Source organism: Lipotes vexillifer, unplaced genomic scaffold (assembly GCF_000442215.2).
Source record: "Lipotes vexillifer unplaced genomic scaffold, Lipotes_vexillifer_v1.1 scaffold137, whole genome shotgun sequence".
Classification (NCBI taxonomy): Eukaryota; Metazoa; Chordata; class Mammalia; order Artiodactyla; family Lipotidae; genus Lipotes; species Lipotes vexillifer.
The window spans coordinates 1,450,829-1,475,203 of NW_006775780.1; the positions used below are offsets into that span (position 1 = coordinate 1,450,829).

Genomic DNA, 24,375 nt, shown 5'->3' on the forward strand with positions numbered 1-24,375 from the left:
CTACAAGAGACCCACTTCAGACCTAGAGACACATACAGACTGAAAGTGAGGGGATGGAAAATGATATTCCATGCAAATGGAAACCAAAAGAAAGCTGGAGTAGCAATTCTCATATCAGACAAAATAGACTTTAAAATAAAGACTATTACAAGAGACAAAGAAGGACACTACATAATGATCAAGGGATCGATCCAAGAAGAAGATATAACAATTGTAAGTATGTACGCACCCAACATAGGAACACCTCAATACATAAGGCAAATGCTAACAGCCATGAAAGGGGAAATTGACAGTAACACAATCATAGTAGGGGACTTTAACACCCCACTTTCACCAATGGACAGATCATCCAAAATGGAAATAAATAAGGAAACACAAGCTTTAAATGATACATTAAACAAGGTGGACTTAATTGATATTTATAGGACATTCCATCCAAAAACAACAGAATACACTTTCTTCTCAAGTGCTCATGGAACATTCTCCAGGATAGATCATATCTTGGGGCACAAGTCCAGCCTTGGTAAATTTAAGAAAATTGAAATCGTTTCAAGCATCTTTTCTGACCACAATGCTATGAGACTAGGTATCAACTACAGGAAAAAAATCTGTAAAAAATACAAACACATGGAGGCTAAACAATACACTACTTAATAGCCAAGAGATGACTGAAGAAATCAAAGAGGAAATCAAAAAATACCTGGAAACAAATGACAATGAAAACACAACAACTCAAAACCTATGGGATGCAGCAAAAGCAATTCTAAGAGGTAAGTTTATAGCAATACAATCCTACCTTAAGAAACAAGAAACATCTCAAATAAACAACTTAACCTTACACCTAAAGCAATTAGAGAAAGAAGAACAAAAAAACCCCAAAGTTAGGAGAAGGAAAGAAATCATAAAGATCAGATCAGAAATAAATGAAAAAGAAATGAAGGAAACAATATCAAAGATAAATAAAACTAAAAGCTGGTTCTTTGAGAAGATAAACAAAATTGATAAACCATTAGCCAGACTCATCAAGAAAAAAAAGGGAGAAGACTCAACTCAATAGAATTAGAAATGAAAAAGGGGAAGTAACAACTGACACTGCAGAAACACAAAGGATCATGAGAGATTACTAGAAGCAACTATATGCCAATAAAATGGACAACCTGGAAGAAATGGACAAATTCTTAGAAATGCACGACCTTCCGAGACTGAACCAGGAAGAAAGAGAGAATATGAACAGACCAATCACAAGCACTGAAATGGAAACTGTGATTAAAAATCTTCCAACAAACAAAAGCCCAGGACCAGATGGCTTCACAGGTGAATTCTATCAAACATTTAGAGTAGAGCTAACACCTATCCTTCTCAAACTCTTCCAAAATATAGCAGAGGAAGGAACACTCCCAAACTCATTCCAAGAGGCCACCATCACCCTGATACCAAAACCAGACAAAGATGTCACAAACAAAGAAAACTATAGATCAATATCACTGATGAACATATATGCAAAAATCCTCAACAAAATACTAGCAAACAGAATTCAACAGCACATTAAAAAGATCATACACCATGACCAAGTGAGGTTTATCCCAGAAATGCAAGGATTCCTTGATATACACAAATCACTCAATGTGATACACCATATTAACAAATTGAAGGAGAAAACCATATGATAAACTCAATAGATGCAGAGAAAGCTTTCAACAAAATTCAACACCCATTTATGAAAAAAATTCTCCAGAAAGTAGGCATAGAGGGAACTTACCTCAAGATAATAAAGGCCATATATGACAAACCCACCACCAACATCATCCTCAATGGTGAAAAACTGAAACCTTTTCCATTAAGATCTGGAACAAGACAAGGTTGTGCACTCTCACCACTATTATTCAACATAGTTTTGGAAGTTTTAACCACAGCAATCAGAGAAGAAAAAGAAATAAAAGGAATCCAAACCAGAAAAGAAAAAGTAAAGCTGTCACTGTTTGCAGATGACATGTTACTATACACAGAGAATCCTAAAGATGCTACCAGAAAACTACTAGAACTAATCAATGAATTTGGTAAAGTAGCAGGATACAAAATTAATGCACAGAGATCTCTTGCATTCCTATACACTAATAATGAAAAACCTGAAAGTGAAATCAAGAAAACACTCCCATTTACCATTGCAGCATAAAGCATAAAATACCTAGGAATAAACCTACCTAAGGAGATGAAAGACCTGTATGCAGAAAATTATAAGACACTGATGAAAGAAATTAAAGATGATACAAATAGATGGAGAGATATACCATGTTCTTGGATTGGAAGAGTCAACATTGTGAAAATGACTCTACTACCCAAAACAATCTACAGATTCAACGCAATCCCTGTCAAACTACCACTGGCATTTTTCACAGAACTAGAACAAAAAATTTCACAATTTGTATGGAAACACAAAAGACTGAACAGCCAATGCAGTCTTGAGAAAGAAAAATGGAGCTGGAGGAATCAGGCTCCCTGACTTCAGATTATACTACAAAGCTACAGTAATCAAGACAGTATGGTACTGGCACAAAAACAGAAAGATAGATCAATGGAACAGGATAGAAAGCCCAGAGATAAACCCACCCACATATGGTCACCTTATCTTGGATAAAGGAGGCAAGAATATACAGTGGAGAAAAGACAGCCTCTTCAATAAGTGGTGCTGGGAAAACTGGACAACTACATGTATAAGAATGAAATTAGAACACTCCCTAACACCATACACAAAAATAAACTTAAAATGGTTTAGAGACCTAAATGTAAGGCCAGCCGCCATCAAACTCTTAGAGGAAAACATAGGCAGAACACTCTATGACATAAATCACAGCAAGATCCTTTTTGACCCACCTCCTAGAGAAATGGAAATAAAAACAAAAAGAAACAAATGGGGCCTAATTAAACTTAAAAGCTTCTGCACAGCAAAGGAAGACATAAACAAGACGAAAAGACAGCCCTCAGAATGGGAGAAAATATTTGCAGATGAAGCAGCTGATAAAGGATTGATCTCTAAAGTTTGCAAGCAGCTCATGCAGCTCAATATCAAAAAAACAAACAACCCAATCCAAAAATGGGGAGAAGACCTAAATATACATTTCTCCTAAGAAGATATACAGATTTCCAACAAACACATGAAAGAATGTTCAACATCATTAATCATTAGAGAAATGCAATTCAAAACTGCAATGCGATATCATCTCACACTGGTCAGAATAGCCATCACCAAAAAATCTACAAACAATAAATGCTGGAGAGGGTGTGGAGAAAAGGGAACCCTCTTGCACTGTTGGTGGGAATGTAAATTGATACAGCCACTATGGAAAACAGTATGGAGGTTCCTTAAAAAACTAAAAATAGAACTACCATATGACCCAGCAATCCCATTACTGGGCATATACCCTGAGAAAACCATAATTCAAAGAGTCATGTTCCACAATGTTCACTGCAGCTCTATTTACAGTAGCCAGGACATGGAAGCAACCTAAGTGTCCATTAACAGTTGAATGGATAAAGAAGATGTGGCACATATATACAATGGAATATTACTCAGCCATAAAAAGAAACGAAAGTGAGTTATTTGTAGTGTGGTGGATGGACCTAGAGTCTGTCCTACAGAGTGAAGTAAGTCAGAAAGAGAAAAACTAATACCGTGTGGTAACACATATATATGGAATCTGAAAAAAAAAAAAAAAGTCACGAAGAACCTAGGGGCAAGATGGGAATAAAGACGCAAACCTTCTAGAGAATGGACTTGAGGACACTGGGAGGGGGAAGGGTAAGCTGGGACAAAGTGAGAGAGTGTTAGTGTATACATGGACATATAAACACTACCAAATGTAAAATAGATAGCTAGTGGGAAGCAGTCGCATAGCACAGGGAGATCAGTTCCATGCTTTGTGACCAGCTTGAAGGGTGGGATAGGGAGGGTGGGAGGGTGGGAGATGCAAGAGGGAAGAGATATGGGGATATATGTATATGTATAACTGATTCATTTTGTTATAAAGCAGAAACTAACACACCATTGTAAAGCAATTATACTCCAATAAAAGCATTAAAAAAAAAAAGATATGGTGCATATACACAATGGAATACAACTTAGCCATAAAAAAGAATGAAATAATACCATTTGCAGCAATATGGATGCAACTAGAGATTATCGTACTAAGTGAAGAAAGTCAAACAGAGAAAGACAAATACCATGTAACATTTATATGTGGAATCTAAAATATGACACAGATGAACCTATCTACAAAACAGAGACAGACTCACAGACATAGAGAACAGACTTGTGGCTCTCCAAGGGGGAGAGGGAGTGGGGGAGGGGTGGACTGGGAGTTTGGGGTTAGTAGATGCAAACTATTATGTATAGAATGGATAAACAACAAGGTCCTACTGTACAGCACAGAGAACTACGTTCAACATCCCGAGATAAACCATAATGGAAAAGAATATAAAAAGGAATGCATATATAAGTGAGTCACTTTGCTGTACAGCAGAAATTATCACAACACTGTAAATCAACTGTGCTTCATTGAAAAAATAAATTAAAAAAAAAACTTAATTCTTTAAACTTTCTCAAGGCAGAGTTACAAAAGAGGAGGCATTATCATACTTCTGATAATTACGTGCAGTCTAAGAGCTCAGTCATGGCTTCAGAGGCTGCGCTGGAAGACCACTAATGGCAGAGACACTAATGTGTTTGGGTTACACTTAGCAATCTGGGTGTTTAATGCAGTTCAAACATTTGTTCCAGGTCACCAGAGGTTAACAAGCCAGTAGTGAGTATAAACATGACTGTGTTTCATTAGCTAAGCTCCCAGGTCGAAGAGCAAGGACTAAGCCCCATCAATAATTTTTACTTTTGTCTAGAAGCAAGAGGTATCTATTGGATAGAAACACTGATACTCACTGTTGTGTTTGAAGATCCTTATGGTTGCACCCGAGAGTCGGGCCCCAAGCACAAGAGATGCATGGTTTAACTCATCGCTTAAAATGAGGCATCCCTGGTAGAAAACAAGCACATGAAACATAGGCCAATAAATAAAATGAAGGGAAAACATGTGGGAACAGAAACTCACTTTAAGATCTATAACACAGATTCTCCAAAACCCTCTTTAATTTTAAAAGTCCAAGAGTTTAAACTGGTGTCTACGTGGATAAAATCCTCTAGAGCAATTTGCTGATGGAGTTGGGGATCTGTTAAGGGTTAACACCTTTTTGAAACATTTGCATATAGTTTTCAGCAGAGGAGTTCATCCAAGATTAAGCACTGGGTAGAGTCTAAAGGATTGATGGCTGGCAGGAAAACTAACATGATTTTGGGTGGGTTGTGGATTTGCTGAGGCTTTTCAATCCCGTGCTCGATTATTTGGAATGGTTTCAGGGCACTCCTACTGGAAGGCAGGGATAATTTCTGCAAAACATTTCAAGCTCTTGTTTTCTGATTCTCATTCCCTACTATATTAACATCCATGTAGACAGAGGCATCACTGCTTTACAGTTAAAAACTTTGCATATGGAAAAGTATGGATGGCAATTCAGTCTGAGGCAAGGAGAGAAAGTCACTCTAATTTACTGCTTATATAAATTACTGTTTGTAAAATTATTTTTCTTTATTAATTTAAAGATTTCTAAATTATGAAATTGCTCAAGTAGGCTCAAAATGCAGAGACATGCAAAAAAATGAAAAATAAAGACCTTTTTTTAATGGACACCCAGAATCTTAGAGTTCTCCCTTATATTTTAGAAATCTCACACATGATACATTTTTAAGTTTTTGAAGCCAAAGCCAGCAAAATTCTCACATCTCCATACCCCAGACATTGTGTGTGTATTTATAATTTTTTTTGGTGGACATTTGAGAGTTACTTGTAAACCTCATGATACCTCACCCTGAAATTCTTTAGCACGTGTCTACTAGGAAAAAGGACATTCTCCTACAAAATCACAATGCAATTATCACACCTTTGAAATTAAACATTAATACAATGCTATCATCTAATATACAGTTCAAATTAAAAGTTTTCCCACTGTCCTAAAAATGTCTTGGTGCCTTTTACAGATGTTTCCTTTCCTTCTATTTTTTTTCAATGCAGAATCCAATCAAAGATCATATACTGCATTAGATTAGTTGTCATGAGTCAGATTTTTAAAAACATAAATCTGATTATGGGACTTGCTTACTTAAAATGAACAAACCAACTCTTCATTTTCTCCAGGAGAACTCCCAACACTCTAGCATGATTTACACTATAAGGATCTTTACAATTTGGTAACTGCCTTCACCTCTGGTCTCTTTTTCATCCACTCTCCTACATTCTAATTCTTCCAAACCTCAGTTCTTCACACATGCTGCTAACTCTTCCTTGCCTTAAGAAAATAACTTAGTTACCTAAACAGATAAGTAACCGATTCTGTTCCCATGTCACCTACTTTGCACAATCATCTCAGCCTTTCTCGAGAAGAGTTAGGGGACAACTCTTGTCCTTCTCCATTTATGGGCACCCCTTTTCTGTGGTATTTATCCTATGCTACTTGGTGTGTTATTACCCCCATTAGAAACTGCATGAATTTACAGGGCAAAGGTCTTGCTCATCTCTGTATACTCTGTAACTTGCCTCATATGAGAACACAGTAGATTCTCAATAAGCGACTTATTGAATGAATAAAGGGGCAAATAACACGAGAAAAAGGTTTGGTTAACATAAATGCTTAATAAGCATTTGTTATGCTGAACATGGTGACTCGGGGGCCTAAAAATTTAATTGATTTTGCAAATCTGTCACTGAAGAGGAAGTTTGACTCCCATCTAGGGCTGCAATTCTATAACCAGATATCATGATGAAGAGATTTGCTGGACTCAGCTAGTACTTAGACAGGCTGGGACCTGGGACCCTTTGCTGCAATGCTTGCACCTGGACAAACCTCTTCATCTCCTTGTGCAACAAAATACAAAGAAATTATATGGGACTAAAAATAACTGTGTGCTTGTGCAGTTGGGGCAAATTATGGACAACAAGATACAAAAAGACCAAAAAACCCAACTGCCACTTCTGAAGAGCCAGAAGCAAAAGCAGGGTACCGCATATGCCTCTTGCACACAACACCACCCAAGCGGTGGGCAAACCTCCTAAGCCACCCCTCTGGCCTTACCCTGGGACCTGCCCTTACCCTCACCCCATACGAGGAACTAGCTCGCCCCCCTCCTTGGGGGCAAGCTCCCCCGCTGCTGAAGCAGGGGCCCCAGTAAAGCCTTGCCTGAATCTCTTGTCTGGCCTCTTATCAATTTCTATCGATTAAGGAGGCCAGGCACCCTGGTCGGTAACAGTACATGTATTCAAAAAGCTGAACATCCAAGCCTAAGAAAAGAAACTTCTCAGTCATACGTCTAACAAAGGACCTGCTCAGAGTTATGTCTTAGGAATAACACAGCAGAAGACAATTATGTTAACAAATCCTCACCTTTCCAACGAGTGCAGGGATATTCATTGAGTTCGTTGCAAATCCCATCCCAAAGACCATAGCAGCTTCTACCTTCAGGAACTTAGCCACAAGGTCCTCCAACTCTTTATGTTTATCCAAGGTTCCTGCTCATGAAATGACAGGATGGGTGAATCTCCTGTTCTCAACAAGTCCGAGATTGAAAACTCAAATTCCAATGCTTACCCATTACCAAAAGACACATACAGGAGTGCACATAGCAGGTCTATTTGCCATAGGCCAAATCTAGAAACAACCCAAATAACCACACACTGTAGAATGGATCAATACATATACAGTAGAATTCAACACAGCAGTGAGAAAAAACAAACTAATGTCCCACACAACAACATGGAAAATCTCACAAATATGTGGTTGGGAGAAAAAAGTCAGACATGTATACACTCATATTGTATGAATCCATTTATATGAAATTTACAAACAGACAAAACTAACCTGTAGTGTTAGAAGTCAGTGAAGTGGTTACTTTTGTTGAGAGAGTGGAGAGAACTTTGAGATGCTCTGTTTTGTTTCTATATCTGGGTGCTGGTTACATGGGTATGTTTGTTTTGTGAAAATCCATTTTATACTTACGATTGGTGCACTTTTCTCTATATATAATTTATAATGCAATAAAATTTATAAAAAATGCCACAGTTCCTCTTTCTTTCCACCTTACATCCCATGAATAATTAATTAAATTCTAACTCCCTCAGAGGGTTCCTGACACTCAAATGCAAACAGAGCTCATGACTTCCATACACGCACTGAGCTATAATTTATTGAACCTTTGGAATGTGCTAGATTTCAAAGCCCACTATTTAGGTTATCTCATTTAATTTTAAGGGCCCAATAATGCATGTATTATTACTTTACAGATAAGAAAACTGAAGTGGGAAAAGGTCATGGATAAAAAGCAACAGAGATACTCAAGTCTAACTCCAAAGTTCATAGTTTTAAGACTCTACTACCTTTAAATGCTTACTCTCTGACCCCTTCTTATAAATAATCCCTCATGCCTTACTGAGAGTAAATACTAATGTTTCCCATAGTCTTGTTTGCCATCACTCTAACTTCTAGATCTATACTGTCCACTATGATAGCCACCAACTACATATGGTTAGTGCAACAGAGGAACTGAGTTTTAAATTTTATTTAATTTTAGTTATTTTTTTCCACTAAACACAACTTTACTGTTTTGGTAGGATTATTTCCCACTTATTTCACTTTAACCAGTGAGAATTTGGTGTCTGAATTGACATGTACTGTTAGGGTAAACTATCCACCATTTTTTGAAGAGAGAACAAAAACAATAAAAATAATATAGTATAGTTCCTTAATATTTTACTTATTGATTACATGTTTAAATGACAATACTTGGGATATATTGGATCAAATAAAATGTATTATGAAATTGTTTACCTGATTTTTAAAAACTTTTTAAAATGTGGCTACTAGAAAATTTTAAATTACACGTGTCTTACATTATATTTTTATTGGTCTAGATGATACACTTAACAGAATAGAAAAAATGTACAAGTGGACAGGAATTTGCATCCATCCATATGCAGATTTAACTCAGATTTAAGTTAGAGGAATGTTGTTAGCATATCTAGGACTATTATAAACAAGCTTCTATTAATCTAAAGATTAACATATATTACTACAGAGTGTGACATCAGAATTTTATTTAAATTGGTAAATTAGCTTGCTTATTGAGCTAAAATGGTGAGGAGTTGAACTTTAGAAGGCATTGCATGGTGAGTTGAAGTTTTATTTTGCATTTAACATAAAAGAGAACACGAGGTGGCCCATCTTTGCCCTTCCCCTCTCCTCACGCTGCTGGCTGGTGGCCTTTTTCTCAAATCAGAATTCATTTATGCTCCAAACTGTCAGAAAACATAGTAAAACAAACATTCTAGCAGAGTCAATTGTACTCAAGATTTGGGGGTGGGGAATAGTTAGAAATTTAAATTGTAATTTAAAACTTTATTATCCAACATACACTATAGTGTGAAAAGAGAAACTGAAATTTAATGATAAAACGTGGGCCCATAATCTTTTGTCAGATTTGTTTTTACCCAGCAGAGACTGCATTCCAAAGGGAACACCTCCAAGAACAGGTAGTGAAAAGTCCACCGGCCTGGCCGTGAGGAGAGCTGGTTCTGACCCCAGCTCTTCCACGAAACAGCTGGGGGGCCTCTGGCTGCCCCTCCTGGCAGTTTCTGGAGAGATTGGGAGAGGTGCTGTTTTAGGCATCTTTGCCCTTGGGAGTGGTCTTTCCTCCACCTAGAATGGTCTTCTGGCAGCTCCTAGTCACTCTTTGAGATCCACCTAACATGGCCTCTTTTCTCGGATGCAGTTTCAGCTTCCCCAGGCAAACTTGGTCATTTTCTCCTCTGAGGTCGCATGAGCCTCATCACATAATGATTATAGCACTTAGTAAGTTTCACTGGGGATGTTCATGGGGCCATCTGCTTTATTACAGAAAGAGCTCTTGGAGTGCAGATACTGGGTGTGCAGATACTGGCACTCCTATTGCAGTACTGACACATAGTAGGTGCTTGCTGAGTTGCATTCTGTCTTTTGATGGAGAAGGAGGCCAAGACTGAGGCTAGAGGAAGGAAAAAGGTCAGGAAGTCATGTGATGCCAGAGCAACAAGGCGACCAGGCAGTGAGCACCAGCTTGGAAACACCGACACCTGAAGAAGGTGTCCAGCAAGGATGGAGGGTGCCCAAACATTGTTAACTTGGTAACTTTCCCCATGAGCCTTTCCTGCTCAGATGTCAGGGGACAACTGTGTCCTGGCCCAGTCACCCAGAAGTGCATGAGTAGGCGTTCACGATGAATCTGAGTGATGTCTTCCTTCACCTACATCTTCCCCAAATCTGCCATTCCAAGGCCTTATCTATAACAGTTACATCACTAAAAGTCCTTAGGATAATACAGGATGTCTTGTAAATGATTAAACAGCCAACCAACTAATTAGACATGGGTGTGTCTAAGAACAGCCTGAGGAATCCCCCTCTACGAGGTCTCTTTCATTATGTTGACTTAAAGAGAGGGAGAAGGGGGGGGAAAGCAGGTGACCAGATTAGGTCTCCAGAAGAAGCCATGCTTTGCAGCGTTAGACTGGGCTGGTCTGGGATGGGGTGGGGTTTTTAAGGAAGAATAGATAATATGTCTCTTTCATATTAATGGACTGCTGCTTTCTGCCTCCTCTTCCTCAAATTCAAGAAATAAAAATGTAGGAATTAACACAACATTGTAAATCAACTATACTTCAATAAAAAATATTAAAACTGAAGAAAAAAGAAATGAAAATGTAGGAGGACCTTGGGGAAACAAAACTGTCACTAGAAACTTAACTAGCTTGTTTCCACCAACATTCAAGCCATACCCTGATTGAATGGAGATGCCTGAGTCCTGTCAAGTTTGCCCTTGGTGGTCTGAGTACTTGAGGAATTCTAGAAATCATATTCAACATTTTGTTGCTGACATATAACTGTGGGCCTTTTTTTTTAAATCTCAAGAAAGCAGAGCTATAGTCCTAACTGACGGTACAAATATAATCTTTATTTCTCTGTGACTTTTGTTTTTTTCTTTAGTCTCTGAAAGTCACATATAGGCTGGTGAGAATGGATCTCCAAATTTCAGTGTTGTGCATATATTGACACTTGTTCTTATCCTGGAGGTTTATTTATCCAGTGGATACTGAAAATCTGCTTTGTGAATAAAAGAATAAACACAAGCTGGGTGTATCCTCTTGCCAGATCTCTCAGCAGTATTTTCACATGCCAAGCACAGGGTCTGCCACCATCAGTCAAATCAATAAAATTCAGACTCAGGAAAAAGTAGCAATATTATGTTTATGAACTCTACATTTCAGCTGATTTTTTTAATGATATCGGCCTTCATATTGACACTGATTAATAGTAAAGGGTGTAGGTGTTATTAACAAGCCTGTTTCACAACCACCTAGTCTTCCTGTGTAGCACATGTGAAGACTAATTTCCAAACTGTGACAGTAGTCTCTTTTCGTTCAGAATATCCCGTTTGTTGATTGTTCCTTAGATGTGACCTAGGAGTAGGTGGTCATTTATTGTGGCAACATGCCAGCCATCTCATCTGGCTGTTCCTACTGTGCTATGGCTCTCAGCCCACTTCTGAGCCACTTTGCTTGAACTGGTGATTCCTGCATTAAAATCAGCATCAACCCTTCTGCCTAAAGGAGTCCACCTTTCAGCTCTTCACCCAAAAGCACTTAGAATACCCTGTTCTTCTGCTTATTCTGCTTGTGTACAGTCTGGTAGGGGTTACAGAGCTACTAAGCCTCTTGAGTACCTTTGTTTTCCTGTGAAACATTCAGAGAAAAGTCTTGAAGCCAGATGGGTTGTCTGAAATGGGTCTAGAACACACTGTCACACTGAGCAGAGGCCACCACTCCACTGCTGGGTCAAGAGACCACCCATCCTGATGAAGTTCAGTAAAACAGCAGAAACAATTTTTATCTGCCCAACTTCCCAGGCCTTTATTTTTAGCAAACCACTTGCCATCTCTTGGCAGGTTAAAACGTTAATAGATAATTAGAATCCGATGCAAACAAAAACCTTGAGGCGTGGATATGTAATTATGATGAGCTTTCCTGTCACAAATCATCTTGATAAGAGAAGAATTTTTAAGTGGACCAAATGATGACCTCTACCTCACCTCTGACCACATACTCAATAGAGTCATGATTCACCCTTCTTTTTTTCTTTAACATTTTGTTTTGATGTAATTTTTGACCTACCAAAAAGTTGCAAGAATAGTACCAAGAATCCCCAAATACTTTTCACCCAGATTCCCCATACGTTATCATTTTAGTACGTTTCTTTAAATATCATTCTCTCTCTCTCTATGTGTGTGTGTGTATGTATATATATATATATATATATATATATACATACACACACACATGTGTGTATATAATTATATATAATATATACAATTATATGAAATTTTTTGCTGAACTATTTAATAAATTGCGATCATGATGCCCCCTCTTCTCTTAAATATTTCACTCTGTATTTCCTAAAAACAGGGCACTCTCTTATGTAACGCCAGTACTATTATCATTGATATAATACTATTATCTACTGTACAAAGCTAATTCACGTTTGATTCTCTCACTTTAAAAACCCACCTCTGGGGCTTCCCTGGTGGCGCAGTGGTTGAGAATCTGCCTGCTAATGCAGGGGACATGGGTTCGAGCCCTGGTCTGGGAAGATCCCACATGCCGTGGAGCAACTAGGCCCGTGAGCCACAACTACCGAGCCTGCGCATCTGGAGCCTGTGCTCCGCAGCAAGAGAGGCTGCGATAGCGAGAGGCCCGCACACCGTGATGAAGAATGGCCCCTGCTTGCCACAACTAGAGAAAGCCCTCGCGCAGAAACGAAGACCCAATACAGCCAAAAATAAATAAATAAATAAGTAAATTTTTTTAAAAAATGTAACGAATGTTCAAGTACAAAAACCCCACCTCTGGAAACAAAGATAGAAGAAGGAGGGGGACTGAAGCAACTTATAATGAGGGTCCACTTATGTATATGGTTATTTAATTATTATGCCTCCACACACTCTATAAAATAGGCATCCTGGTCCTTATCAGTGAGGAAATAGATGCAGAAGTGTTGCCACTTACCCAAAGGAGATAGAGCTAATAAGTGCAGGCCACCTACATAACAACGTGACAACCTACCCTGCTGAAACATTTCAAGCTTTATCTCAATTAATTGTCATACAAATTTTTGAAGTTGGTACTGCTGTTATCTCCTTTTATAGATAAGGACACCAAAGCCTGAGAGTTTAGTTCACAAGGTCATGCAGTTAGTAAGTCTAGAGCCAAGGTTCAGATTCAGCATGTGTGACAACGGTTAGGTTTAACGTACGTGTTAGGGCATATGTTAGTGTTAGCCTTCGTGTTAGGAAGAGTTCATGGGCTAGGGTAAGGCTTTGGGTAAGTTTTAGGGTTAGGGTTAGGATACAGGGACAGTTTAGGTTCCAGGTTCGGGTATGACAATGCTTTAGGTTTAGCTCATGCTTCTCTAGTTGCGGCAAGCTGGGGCTACTCTTTGTTGTGGTGCACAGGCTTCTCATTGCGGTGGCTTCTCTTGTTGCGGAGCGCGGGCTCTAGGGTACATGGGCCTCAGTTATTGGGCTGCGCTGGCTCAGTAGTTCTGGCTTGTGGGCTCTAGAGCACAGACTCAGTAGTTGTGGCACACGGGCTTTGTTGCTCCACAGCATGTGGTATCTTCCCTGACCAGGGATCGAACCCGTGTCTCCTGCATTGGCAGGCAGATTCTTAACCACTGCGCCACGAGGGAAGTCCCCCACTCTTTCGGTTTTACCCGAATCTGTGTTTTCTGAATTACAACTCTTAAGACACAAAATAAAGCTCTTTGTTCTTGGCAGCCTTGAAACTAATTATTGTTTGACATTACCAGTGGTTAAAGGATATACACAGGTACTGATGTCTATGAAAGTTAATCTATATCCTTAGTATATTTGGATGTAACAGGATTTTTAGTCTAAATGAAGTAAAGGAGGGCTTCCCTGGTGGTGCAGTGGTTAAGAATCTGCCAGCCAATGTAGGCAACACAGGTTTGAGCCCTGGTCCGTGAAGATCCCACATGCTGCAGACCAACTAAGCCTGTGCACCACCACTACTGAGACTGCACTCTAGAGCCCACGAGCCACAACTACTGAGCCTGTGTGCGGCAACTACTGAATCCCATGTGCCTAGAGCCCGTGTTCCACAACAAGAGAAGCCACCACAATGAGAAGCCCGCACACCGTAACGAAGAGGAGCCCCTGCTCGCCACAACTAGAGAAAGCCCGGACGCAGCAACGAAGACCCAACACAGCCAAAAATAAATAAATAAATTTATTAAAAAAATAAATAAATACAAAATAAATAAATGAAGTAAAGGAGACTATAGTTTGATGTACACTGGGTTTGGAAATGTGGACAATTGTTATTCGATCTAGGGGATTCTTTTTCCCAAGTTGCTGTGATGGCTGGTACTTACCTATATTAGCAAACTTTTTATAGAGAGGCAGAGAGAAAATATTTGGGCTTTGTGGATTGTGTGGTCTCTGTTGCAACTAGTCAACTCTACCATTATAAAGTGAAAGCAGTCACAGACAATACACAAAATCCTGGGTATGGCTGTGTTTCAATGAAACTTTATGGGTACTGAAATTGGAATTCAATATATTTCATGTCACAATATATTATTTTTATTTTTTCAGTCAATTAAAACTGTAAAAATGACTTGTAACTTGCAAGCAGTACCAAAACAGGGGCAGCTGGATTAATTAGTTTGGTAACCCCTGATGTAGCTGGTCTCTGATTTAACTTTGAACAGTATGGGGCAGTGCAAAGAGCTCTTCAGTGGGACTCAGGTGAACTGGTATCTAGTCTTCTCAGCCTACTGACCGCATGAACATCGATTGGCAAGTCATTAAAAATCTCTAGTCTTGGGCTTCCCTGGTGGCGCAGTGGTTGAGTCTGCATGCCGATGCAGGGGACACGAGTTCGTGCCCCGGTCCGGGAGGATCCCACATGCCCCGGAGCGGCTGGGCCCGTGAGCCATGGCCACTGAGCCTGTGCGTCCGGAGCCTGTGCTCCCTCAACGGGAGAGGCCACAATAGTGAGAGGCCCGCGTACCGCAAAAAAAAAAAATCTCTAGTCTTCATGTATCTTATGGTATTTTTCTAGGTGAAGGGAAGTGGTAGATGATCTGCATATTCTGAAAGTCTGTGAGTTTCAGCTTTTTTCAATCATCCCAGGTGTTACCCTGCTGGCAAGTATTATACTTATGTAAAATCACTGGCATATCTTGTTAAGTTGTTATGTTTGCTTGGCTTTGTTGAACCTACAGGGCCAAATTCTTCACTTGCAGAAATATCTCTGCTAGTTGAAATTTGGCTGTGCTGTAATTTCTATCACTCTCAAGAGAAGGGCAATTACCTTGTCAGAATTATAACAGGTATCAGGAAATTGCCAAAAGGCTTTCAGAAACCAAGACACTTTCATTTTCCTCCTCCCAAACTATTCCCCTGAGGGTCCACCTTCCTTTACAAATATTCTTAAAGGAAAATAAAAAGGCTTGAGAGAAATGCAATGAAATCTCATTGATCAGAATTTACAACAATTTAGTCTGCAAGGAGCTGGCACTGTCTATGAATAAAGGTTTTGCTGTGTAAATTAAGAAGGTAATACTAATTGAGATGGAGACCTTTATAGCCTATTTAACTGAATCCACTGCTTTAAAGCATATTTATAGCATTGATTTGCATAAAATCCTGTTAATTAAAATTGCTTTTTTAAAAAAAGAAAGCAAGGTCTCTACTTGGTAGCAATTTCTTAGAAACTGAGATTTCCATAGGAATTTGAAGCTGATATTTATTTGAAATATGTTTTAAGTTACACATTTTGCAAATTGAGGCTGGCCCCTTCTTCAATATTTAGGTCAGCAAGATTGCACATTCCTGGAATCTAGGTACAAAGGTTTGAGAAAGAAACACAAGAATGAAACAATAGCAGAGAACTTGTCAGGTAGAGAAAGAGGGAGACACACTGTCTAACGGCTAAGAACAATGTTCTCAAACTGAGAAATAGAAATTTCAGGAAATTTGTACATAACTAACGTGAAAATCACATCCGAAACCTGAGAATGGAAAATAATATCCTATTATATCCAGTTTCATTGATTCCTAAGTGTTCCTAAGTGTGTTCTTTCTGATGCTTTTAAGATGAAAATATTTCAAGCCTACTTCTTGAAATTGCAACTATAATTTGAAAGAAGGTTCTCAACTAGGCAGTTTTTAGGTAGACGTACTAATCAGGTTTTCCTGATGTGATGAATCAAGCACAAGGCTTTCCTTCTCAAAGGAGAAAAGTCTCCACGTATGAATGCTCTTTCATTGGCACAGAATTAGTCTTCTGGCATTCCATGAGTTTGTTTTCTTAGAAGTGAACTTCTGACTAACAGTTGCTAGGTGAAACTCTGGCAGCACTTATAGAGCATATAGATTTAGATAATGTACTGTTACTAGACATCCACTTTTAACCATCCAGTGCTTAGGGAAACAAAGACCAAGAAGCTACACTTCCTTGTTGACCAAAAGCAGAGAAGAGGGGAGAAAGTGAAGGAAGAAATTTCTACATATTGAGGTATAGAGAAATCATTCTGGCTTATACATGATTTAACAAACTTTATGCTAACTAGAGCAATCTGTCTATGGCCTGTCAAACATGCATTGTACATCTGATTTAACCATTTAGAAAAAGAATGCATTAAAAAAAATGGAGTAACTGTAGTTCAGGCATCGAAAGTGGAGCCAGGCAGCTATTGTGGATGTGGTTTCAGACATGTTCCTGCATCACTGAGACTTGAATTTTCTGAACTTTATCAAACTCAAGGACACCACCAGCCATCCTTAAAACAATATCAGCTAAGAGGTGCCAGCTGCAAACTTATGGTCTCATGGTCTGCCCTTGTAACTATGCAACCATTTCAGACCTCAAACAATCCTTACTTGAAAACACCCTTACCTCTTGCCAGTTCTAGTTATAATTCTTGATTAAAAAACTCATGTAACTAACTGGAACCTTGCAGTTTTTGCCTTTATAAGCCTCCCACATTTCATAGTCTGGAGGGATACAATTCTAGTGCTTCTTGAATTTGTGTCTCCCAGGCTGCCTATAGTCCTCAGTTGGGCTGGAATAAAACTCTTTTCTATTCCTGCTATAGATTGTTTATTGATTCTTTCCATCAACAAACAGAAACAAAACTTCTCTCTAGTTTGCCTGAGTTTATCCTTTCCTAAATTTGGAAATCTGGACCAGCAATGCGTGTCAGAATAGACTCAGAGATAAAAATCAAATTGCTTCACTGATTTCTGGGTGTATCTTACCTACTTTCCAGTTTTTATTTATAGGCTCCACCCCCCAGGTATATGTGGTATTCATTCCACACAAGGTGAAAGACCATTGCATTTTGGAAAAGTTTTGAAAATTTGGTCAAGAAAGTCAGCCATGCTAGATAGTTTCCAGTGGTTCCCAAAGTGTGGTCCCCAGAGCAGCAGCATCAATATCACCTTGGAATTTGTTAGAAGTGCAAAATCTCGGGTCCTATTCCAGACTGACTGCATCAGGAACTCTGTAGGTGGGCCCAACAATCTGTGTTTTTCCAAGCCCTGCAGGTGATTCGAATGTGAGCTAAAGTTTGAAAACCACAGGTTGAAGGTAAAAAATCCACATAACCTGCAGCAGAAACCCGCCAGTACACTGAAGAAATCTGGTCAGTCTGATTCAGTGGTAATGTCTTAGAAGTACTATAACTATTTTCATAAGACTGTGCCTTCATCTTAGGCTCCTGGTGACTTTTAGGGAAATAATTAAACCAAAAAATGTGAGGTCATTGTGGAAAAAATAGAAAATACTACATAATAAAATAAAATATAACCATCTTTATCAATACAGATATTCATGTAAAATATATTTTAAAAAGTGGACTCATACATACTGCTCTTGTTTTAGTCTCTTAACAATGTATTTTCTTTTTTTATTGGAGTATAGTTGATTTACAATGTTGTGTTAATTTCTGCTGTACAGCAAAATGATTCAGTTATACATATACATACATTCTTTTTCATATTCTTTTCCATTATGGTTTATCACAGGCTATTGAATATAGTTCCCTGTGCTATACAGTAAGACCCTATTGTTTATCCATTCTATATATAATAGCTTGCATCTGCTAATCTTAAACTCCCGCTCCTTCCCTCCCCCACCTCCCCTCCCCCTTGGCAACCACAAGTCTGTTCTCTATGTCTGTGAGTCTGTTTTTCTTTCCTATGTAAGTTCATTAGCAATGTATTTTCCATTTTACAGAAGAGAAAATTGAAGACTAGGAAGGCGTATATAATAGTTTATCTCAGGCCTCAGCTAGTTAAAAGTAAGGACTTGGATTTGAATCCCAGCAGCCTCATCCCAGAGCCTTTGCTCTAAATCATGGTGCTGAGCAACTACATTATAACTTTGTATGGCTAAATAATATTATGTTAAACAGATCTACCAAGTATATTCAATCACTTTCCTTGCTGGAAACGCCTCACTTCCCCAATTTTTCTATTATCAAATACAATGCAATGATTATTCTCGATCATACATCATTGAATACTTACTCAAAATTTTCAAAGCAAAATTTCTCAAAATGGAATTGCTGAGTTAAATGGCTTGCAGTTGATACATTTTCAAATTGCCCTGCAATTTACTCTGTCAATCGTTTATAAGGGTGCCCTTTTCTTCACTCCTTTGAAACTTTGGGATATTATTTTCTGTCTTTTGCCAATTGCGTGAAAATGGTAACTCTGTGTCTTAATAATTTTTTGATTATTTAAGGGGCAGAGTATTTTCCACAAGCTCATTGCCCATTTATATTTATTTATTTTTCTTAATTGTCCATTTATGTACTGGATCTACTTTTAAAAGTAAAATTTTCATTTAAACTAGAACATACATAGAAAATGGGAAACAAATTGTACATATGGAGCTCTATGAAGTTTCATAAAGTGAACTCACATAACTGTATTAAGGTTAAAAAAAATATATGAACAGCTTTGCCCTCTTTGGTCACCATCCACCTCCCCCAAATGTAACATATGCATTCTAAACAGGGGTGATATTGCTTTCAAAGAGGTGAAAATTGGTTTTTGGAGGGGGAATATCTTACTCTATTTATGTGTAAAGCAGAGATATCCATGTACTACATAAACAAATATATAGTGTATCTGTGGTATTAAAGTATCATGAGAGGAAGTGATAATGAAAAAAAAAGGTTGAGGGATATCACACTATCCTACTCTGTAGTTTTGCCTGTTTAGAACTTTGTCAGAATCTTGGCCCACTTCTAAACTGGGATGTTCTTTTCCTTTGATTTGTAAGCGTCTTTAGACGTTAAGAACATTAACATTTTGTTAAATATATGTGAATAATTTTTTCTGATTTTGTTCTTTGACTTTTAACTTTGTTGACATTGTTGTTGGTTTTTGTTTGTTTGTTTGTTTTGTTTTGTACAGCAGTTTAAATTTTTCATTTTGTTCGATCTTTTCCCTCCATGTTTCTGGGAGAGCTTTCTCTGGTTCCCTGGAGTGTGAGTACACAGTAGACTACTGTCTGAATCAGGCTTGTGAAATCTGAAGGGCAAACAGCTGTGGCTACTGGTTGGGTTGGGAGCAAGCTGTCTCTCCTAACAGGGAGAGTGCCTGTTTTCCATGGACCTGAATGGCCTGTGTTGCAAGGAGTGAGCCTGGGCATCATTTAAAATGCATCCCTGCCATGTAAGAGGGCATCTTGCCAGGTGAGGTGAGTTTTGCTGGAAAGACTGGAGGTCATTGTGGGCTGTAGAATGGAGGGATGATCAGAAGTGACAAGCTAGAGAAGAGGCTGCTGTGGTCTGAATGTTTGTGTCCCCCCAAAATTCATATATTGAAAACCTAATGTCCTAAATGATGGCATTTGGAGGTGGGGTTTTTGGGAGGTGATTAGGTCTTGAGGATGGAGCCCTCATAAATAGGATTAGTGCCCTTACAAAAGAGGCCCAAAGAGCTAGCCCACCCCTTCTGCCATGTGAGGACACATACAAGGAGAAGTCTGTAACACAGAAGAGGGCCCGCTTGACCATGCTACCTCCCTGATCTTGGACTTTCAGCCTCCAGAAAGGTGAGGAATACACTTCTGTTGTTTATAAACCACTCAGTCTGTGGTATTTTGTTATATCAGCCCAAATGGACTAAGACACAAGCATTGCTCACATAAAGGGAGCTGCAGTCTGATATTTCTAGCAGGGCCTTTACCAAGGAACACACACAAGTGCATCTTGTATTTGAATTGTCTGAGTAGTTTTGTTCTGTTCATTTGTTCACTCATTCATCCATTTAGTCATTCACTCAGTTTCAATTTTATTTATATAGTTATTTCTGGTGGTGATTGCTTTTGCTTTTGCATTGCAATTGCAAATGCATTTGCAATTTACCTAAGTGTAACTTACCTAGATACAATGCATGAGATAGGAATCTGGCTTATTTCCTTATATGATCAGCCAGTTATCACAAAACTAATTGTGATATAATTGATCCTGTTCTAGCTGATTTGAAATGTTGTTCTTTTTACATACAGATGAGTGGACCAAACTGTTTGTCTCTAGACTTTCGGTTGAGACCACCCACCACCCATCTTGTCTATTAATGTCACTAGATTGTGTTCAATTTACATATTCATTTTAAGGAAGATTTGATCAAATTGTAATACTGAGCCATTCCCTTCTAGGATATTGGTGTCTCTTTCTGTTTCTTTCAAGTATTATTTTAGGTCTTTTATAAAAATCTTAGTTTCCTTCAAATAGGTTCTAAACATTTTGTAATGAGGTGGATGGACCTAGAGTCTGTCATACAGAGTGAAGTAAGTCAGAAAGAGAAAGACAAATACCATATGCTAACACATATATATGGAATTTAAGAAAAAAAAATGTCATGAAGAACCTAGGGGTAAGACAGGAATAAAGACACAGACCTACTAGAGAATGGACTTGAGGATATGGGGAGGGGGAAGGGTAAACTGTGACAAAGTGACAGAGTGGCATGGACATATATACACTACCAAATGTAAAATAGATAGCTAGTGGGAAGCAGCCGCATAGCACAGGGAGATCAGCTCGGTGCTTTGTGACCACCTAGAGGAGTGGGATAGGGAGGGTGGGAGGGAGGGAGATGCAAGAGGGAAGAGATATGGGAACATATGTATATGTATAACTGATTCACTTTGTTATAAAGCAGAAACATACAGAGTGAAGTAAGTCAGAAAGAGAAAGACAAATACCATATGCTAACACATATATATGGAATTTAAGAAAAAAAAATGTCATGAAGAACCTAGGGGTAAGACAGGAATAAAGACACAGACCTACTAGAGAATGGACTTGAGGATATGGGGAGGGGGAAGGGTAAACTGTGACAAAGTGACAGAGTGGCATGGACATATATACACTACCAAATGTAAAATAGATAGCTAGTGGGAAGCAGCCGCATAGCACAGGGAGATCAGCTCAGTGCTTTGTGACCACCTAGAGGAGTGGGATAGGGAGGGTGGGAGGGAGGGAGATGCAGGAGGGAAGAGATATGGGAACATATGTATATGTATAACTGATTCATTTTGTTATAAAGCAGAAACTAACACACCATTGTAAAGCAATTATACTCCAATAAAGATGTAAACAAACAAACAAAACCACATTTTCAAAATAAGCTTATTCCCTAGGTCTGTGCCATTTTTCCTCATATTTACTAATAATATTATTTTCCCCAGTATATCCTCATATTGATTGTTGATTATAGACTTTCTGAATTTTAAAAATTAGGGGTTTTTGAATGTAGCTCTTTATTGAATTCTTTATTAAATGTTTATTATTTCTAGTAAATTCTTGATAGTTTAATATGTAAAATGAAAGAAAGTGGACTAAAACTCTGTCCCTCCTGCTCAGCAGCCCCTCATCTCTACAGTGGCCTCAAGAACAGCCCCTTCTGAGGATCACTTTACTACTCACAGATCATGGTTTAGAAAATAGAGAAAGGAACAACCAGATCGTCTACAAATAATGGTTAGTTCACCTCTTCTTTTATTGCACGTATATTTCTTATTTTGTCACATGGTAGTTATTCAATAAATATTTATTGATGTAAGGAGTAAAAAATAAATGAATAATTATATTGCCTAGTACTTCCAAAGGTTATTAAAATGGTGGTAAAAACACATCTTCATCTTTTCCCTGACTCAAAGTGAAAGCTTCTAGTAACTAGAAGTTTCATCACAAAGTGTAGTACAAGTCTCATTGTTTGAAGTAGATATTTTTTATTCCATTCAAGAATCTCTTATTTTTATTCTATTAAAAGTTTTATAAGGAATGGATACTGAATTTTATAAATGTTTTAGTGACATCTATCAAGATAATCATATGTTTTCCTTCTTGGATCTTTCAAGGTTACAAATTTTCTTATTGAACTCACTGTCCTTATAATCCCTCCATAGAACTACTTGATCATGGTATCATGTTATTTGACTATACTGTTGAATTTGCAATGTCAATTTCTTGTATAATTTTTTTCCCAAGTAATATTGTCTTATAATTTTCCTTTTATTAAATGCTCATTTGTCCAATTTTGGGATCAGGGTTATGCTAGCTTAGTGGCTGTCAACTCTGGCTGGTCATCAGAATCACCTCTAGTGACTTATTAAAATTTAGGTGCCTCAGCCCAATAGAAATTACTCTTCTCTAATTTATAAGTTCCTGTTTATATCTTTAATAGTGTAATACTTTTACTTTCCTTTTATTCCTTACTCCATTGGTTGTTAGTTTACTAGCTTCGATCTTACTTCTTTAGTAAAGTAAGAATACACATTTTCCTCTGAGTACACAACTAGTTGGATCCTATGGTGTTCTCATAATTGTTAGTTTCTAAACGTGATGTAACTGTAACTTCATTTCTCTGTTGATTCAAGAGTTACTTATGAGAGAGCTTTAAAAGTTTCAAGTGATTTTTAAAAAGGATTCATTTCTAATTTTGGTATTAATTTTTAGCTTTATTTCACAGTGGTCCAAGAACGTGACCTATGTAGATTTCACTTTTTGGAATTCAATGAGCTTTTCTTTGTGCATAATATATAGTAAATTTATATGAAAATTCAGTAAATATTTAAAAAGATATCGTCTACTGGTAGTATGTTTTAAGGTTCAGCATTCAATATATAAATATTAAACTAAACTCAACAATTACATTGTTAATGTCTTCTGTGTCTTTATTTGCTTATTTTTTTGTCTTCTTCATTTTTCAAGGACTGGGAGGAACTTTAGGGTTTCCTATCACTATTTCACTTTTTATTTTTCTCACTTTTGTTTTTAATCAAGTATGTTAAGTTGACCCATATGATTTTTGAAGCCTCCCATAATTCATTGTCCTACTAATTTCCAGTTTCTATAGAAAAGTAAAGAGCCATATATGTCTCTGCTGTGTTACTTAATGCACAGAGGCTATAGGAGTTGCAAGAATCTTCATTATGGGCTCTCCACATAATTTTTATAACGTGAATCTCTCGTTATAAAATAATTCATACACTAAGCTTAACTTCTGTTTTCCTTTCTGTTTGCATTTGCACCACACCTTTAGGTTGTTTGTTTATTTATCTTTAAAGTTTCAGTTTATTCTTCACTTGAAGCTTAATTCATATGAAGGAAGAACAACAATTCTGCATTGACTTTGCGTTAGGGGTGGCTGCATGAACGTCTTCCATTGTTAAATCAATATATTCAAACAAACACCTTCCACATACAGCAAAATTAAATAGTTCTTTCCAGTAACGAAACTCAAAGATCATAGATAGAAATATCTTGCATAATGAAGTTTTACTGATTGTTTTTTTCATTTTATTTACTTATTTATTTAGGCCAGGCTAAGCAGCTTGTGGGATCTTAGTTCCCTGACCAGGGATCAGACTCGGGTCTTGGCAGTGAAAGCGCTGAGTCCTAACCACTGGGCAGCCAGGGAATTCCTGAAGATACTACTGATTGTTTGATGTTACTATTCAGACATTATGAACAATTTTTACACAATTCTCAATCTTAGTGCTAAAAATCTAAACATCCGTGTAGTTTTAGAGTCTGTTTATAAACAAATTATAGTAGTTATTCTAGCGTTTTTCAGCTAAGACAGTTAATCTACAGACTTTGCAGCTAAAAATTTGAAGGCAAGCCAGCTTAAAGAGTACCAATTTC

At 37.9% G+C, this 24,375-nt stretch overlaps 1 protein-coding gene across 1 annotated transcript in view; it reads right to left on the reverse strand.

Annotated features, from left to right (window-relative positions):
* The window catches only part of SPTLC3 (serine palmitoyltransferase long chain base subunit 3), a 128,120-nt gene that overhangs the window by 70,068 nt on the left and 33,677 nt on the right, over positions 1 to 24,375 (reverse strand). Inside the window, exons 5-6 of the mRNA XM_007450199.1 lie at positions 7,483 to 7,607; positions 4,931 to 5,024 (exon numbers count right to left, since the gene is read on the reverse strand). Of these exons, the coding sequence (XP_007450261.1) occupies positions 4,931 to 5,024; positions 7,483 to 7,607 (219 nt within the window). The remainder of the gene's footprint in view (positions 1 to 4,930; positions 5,025 to 7,482; positions 7,608 to 24,375) is intronic.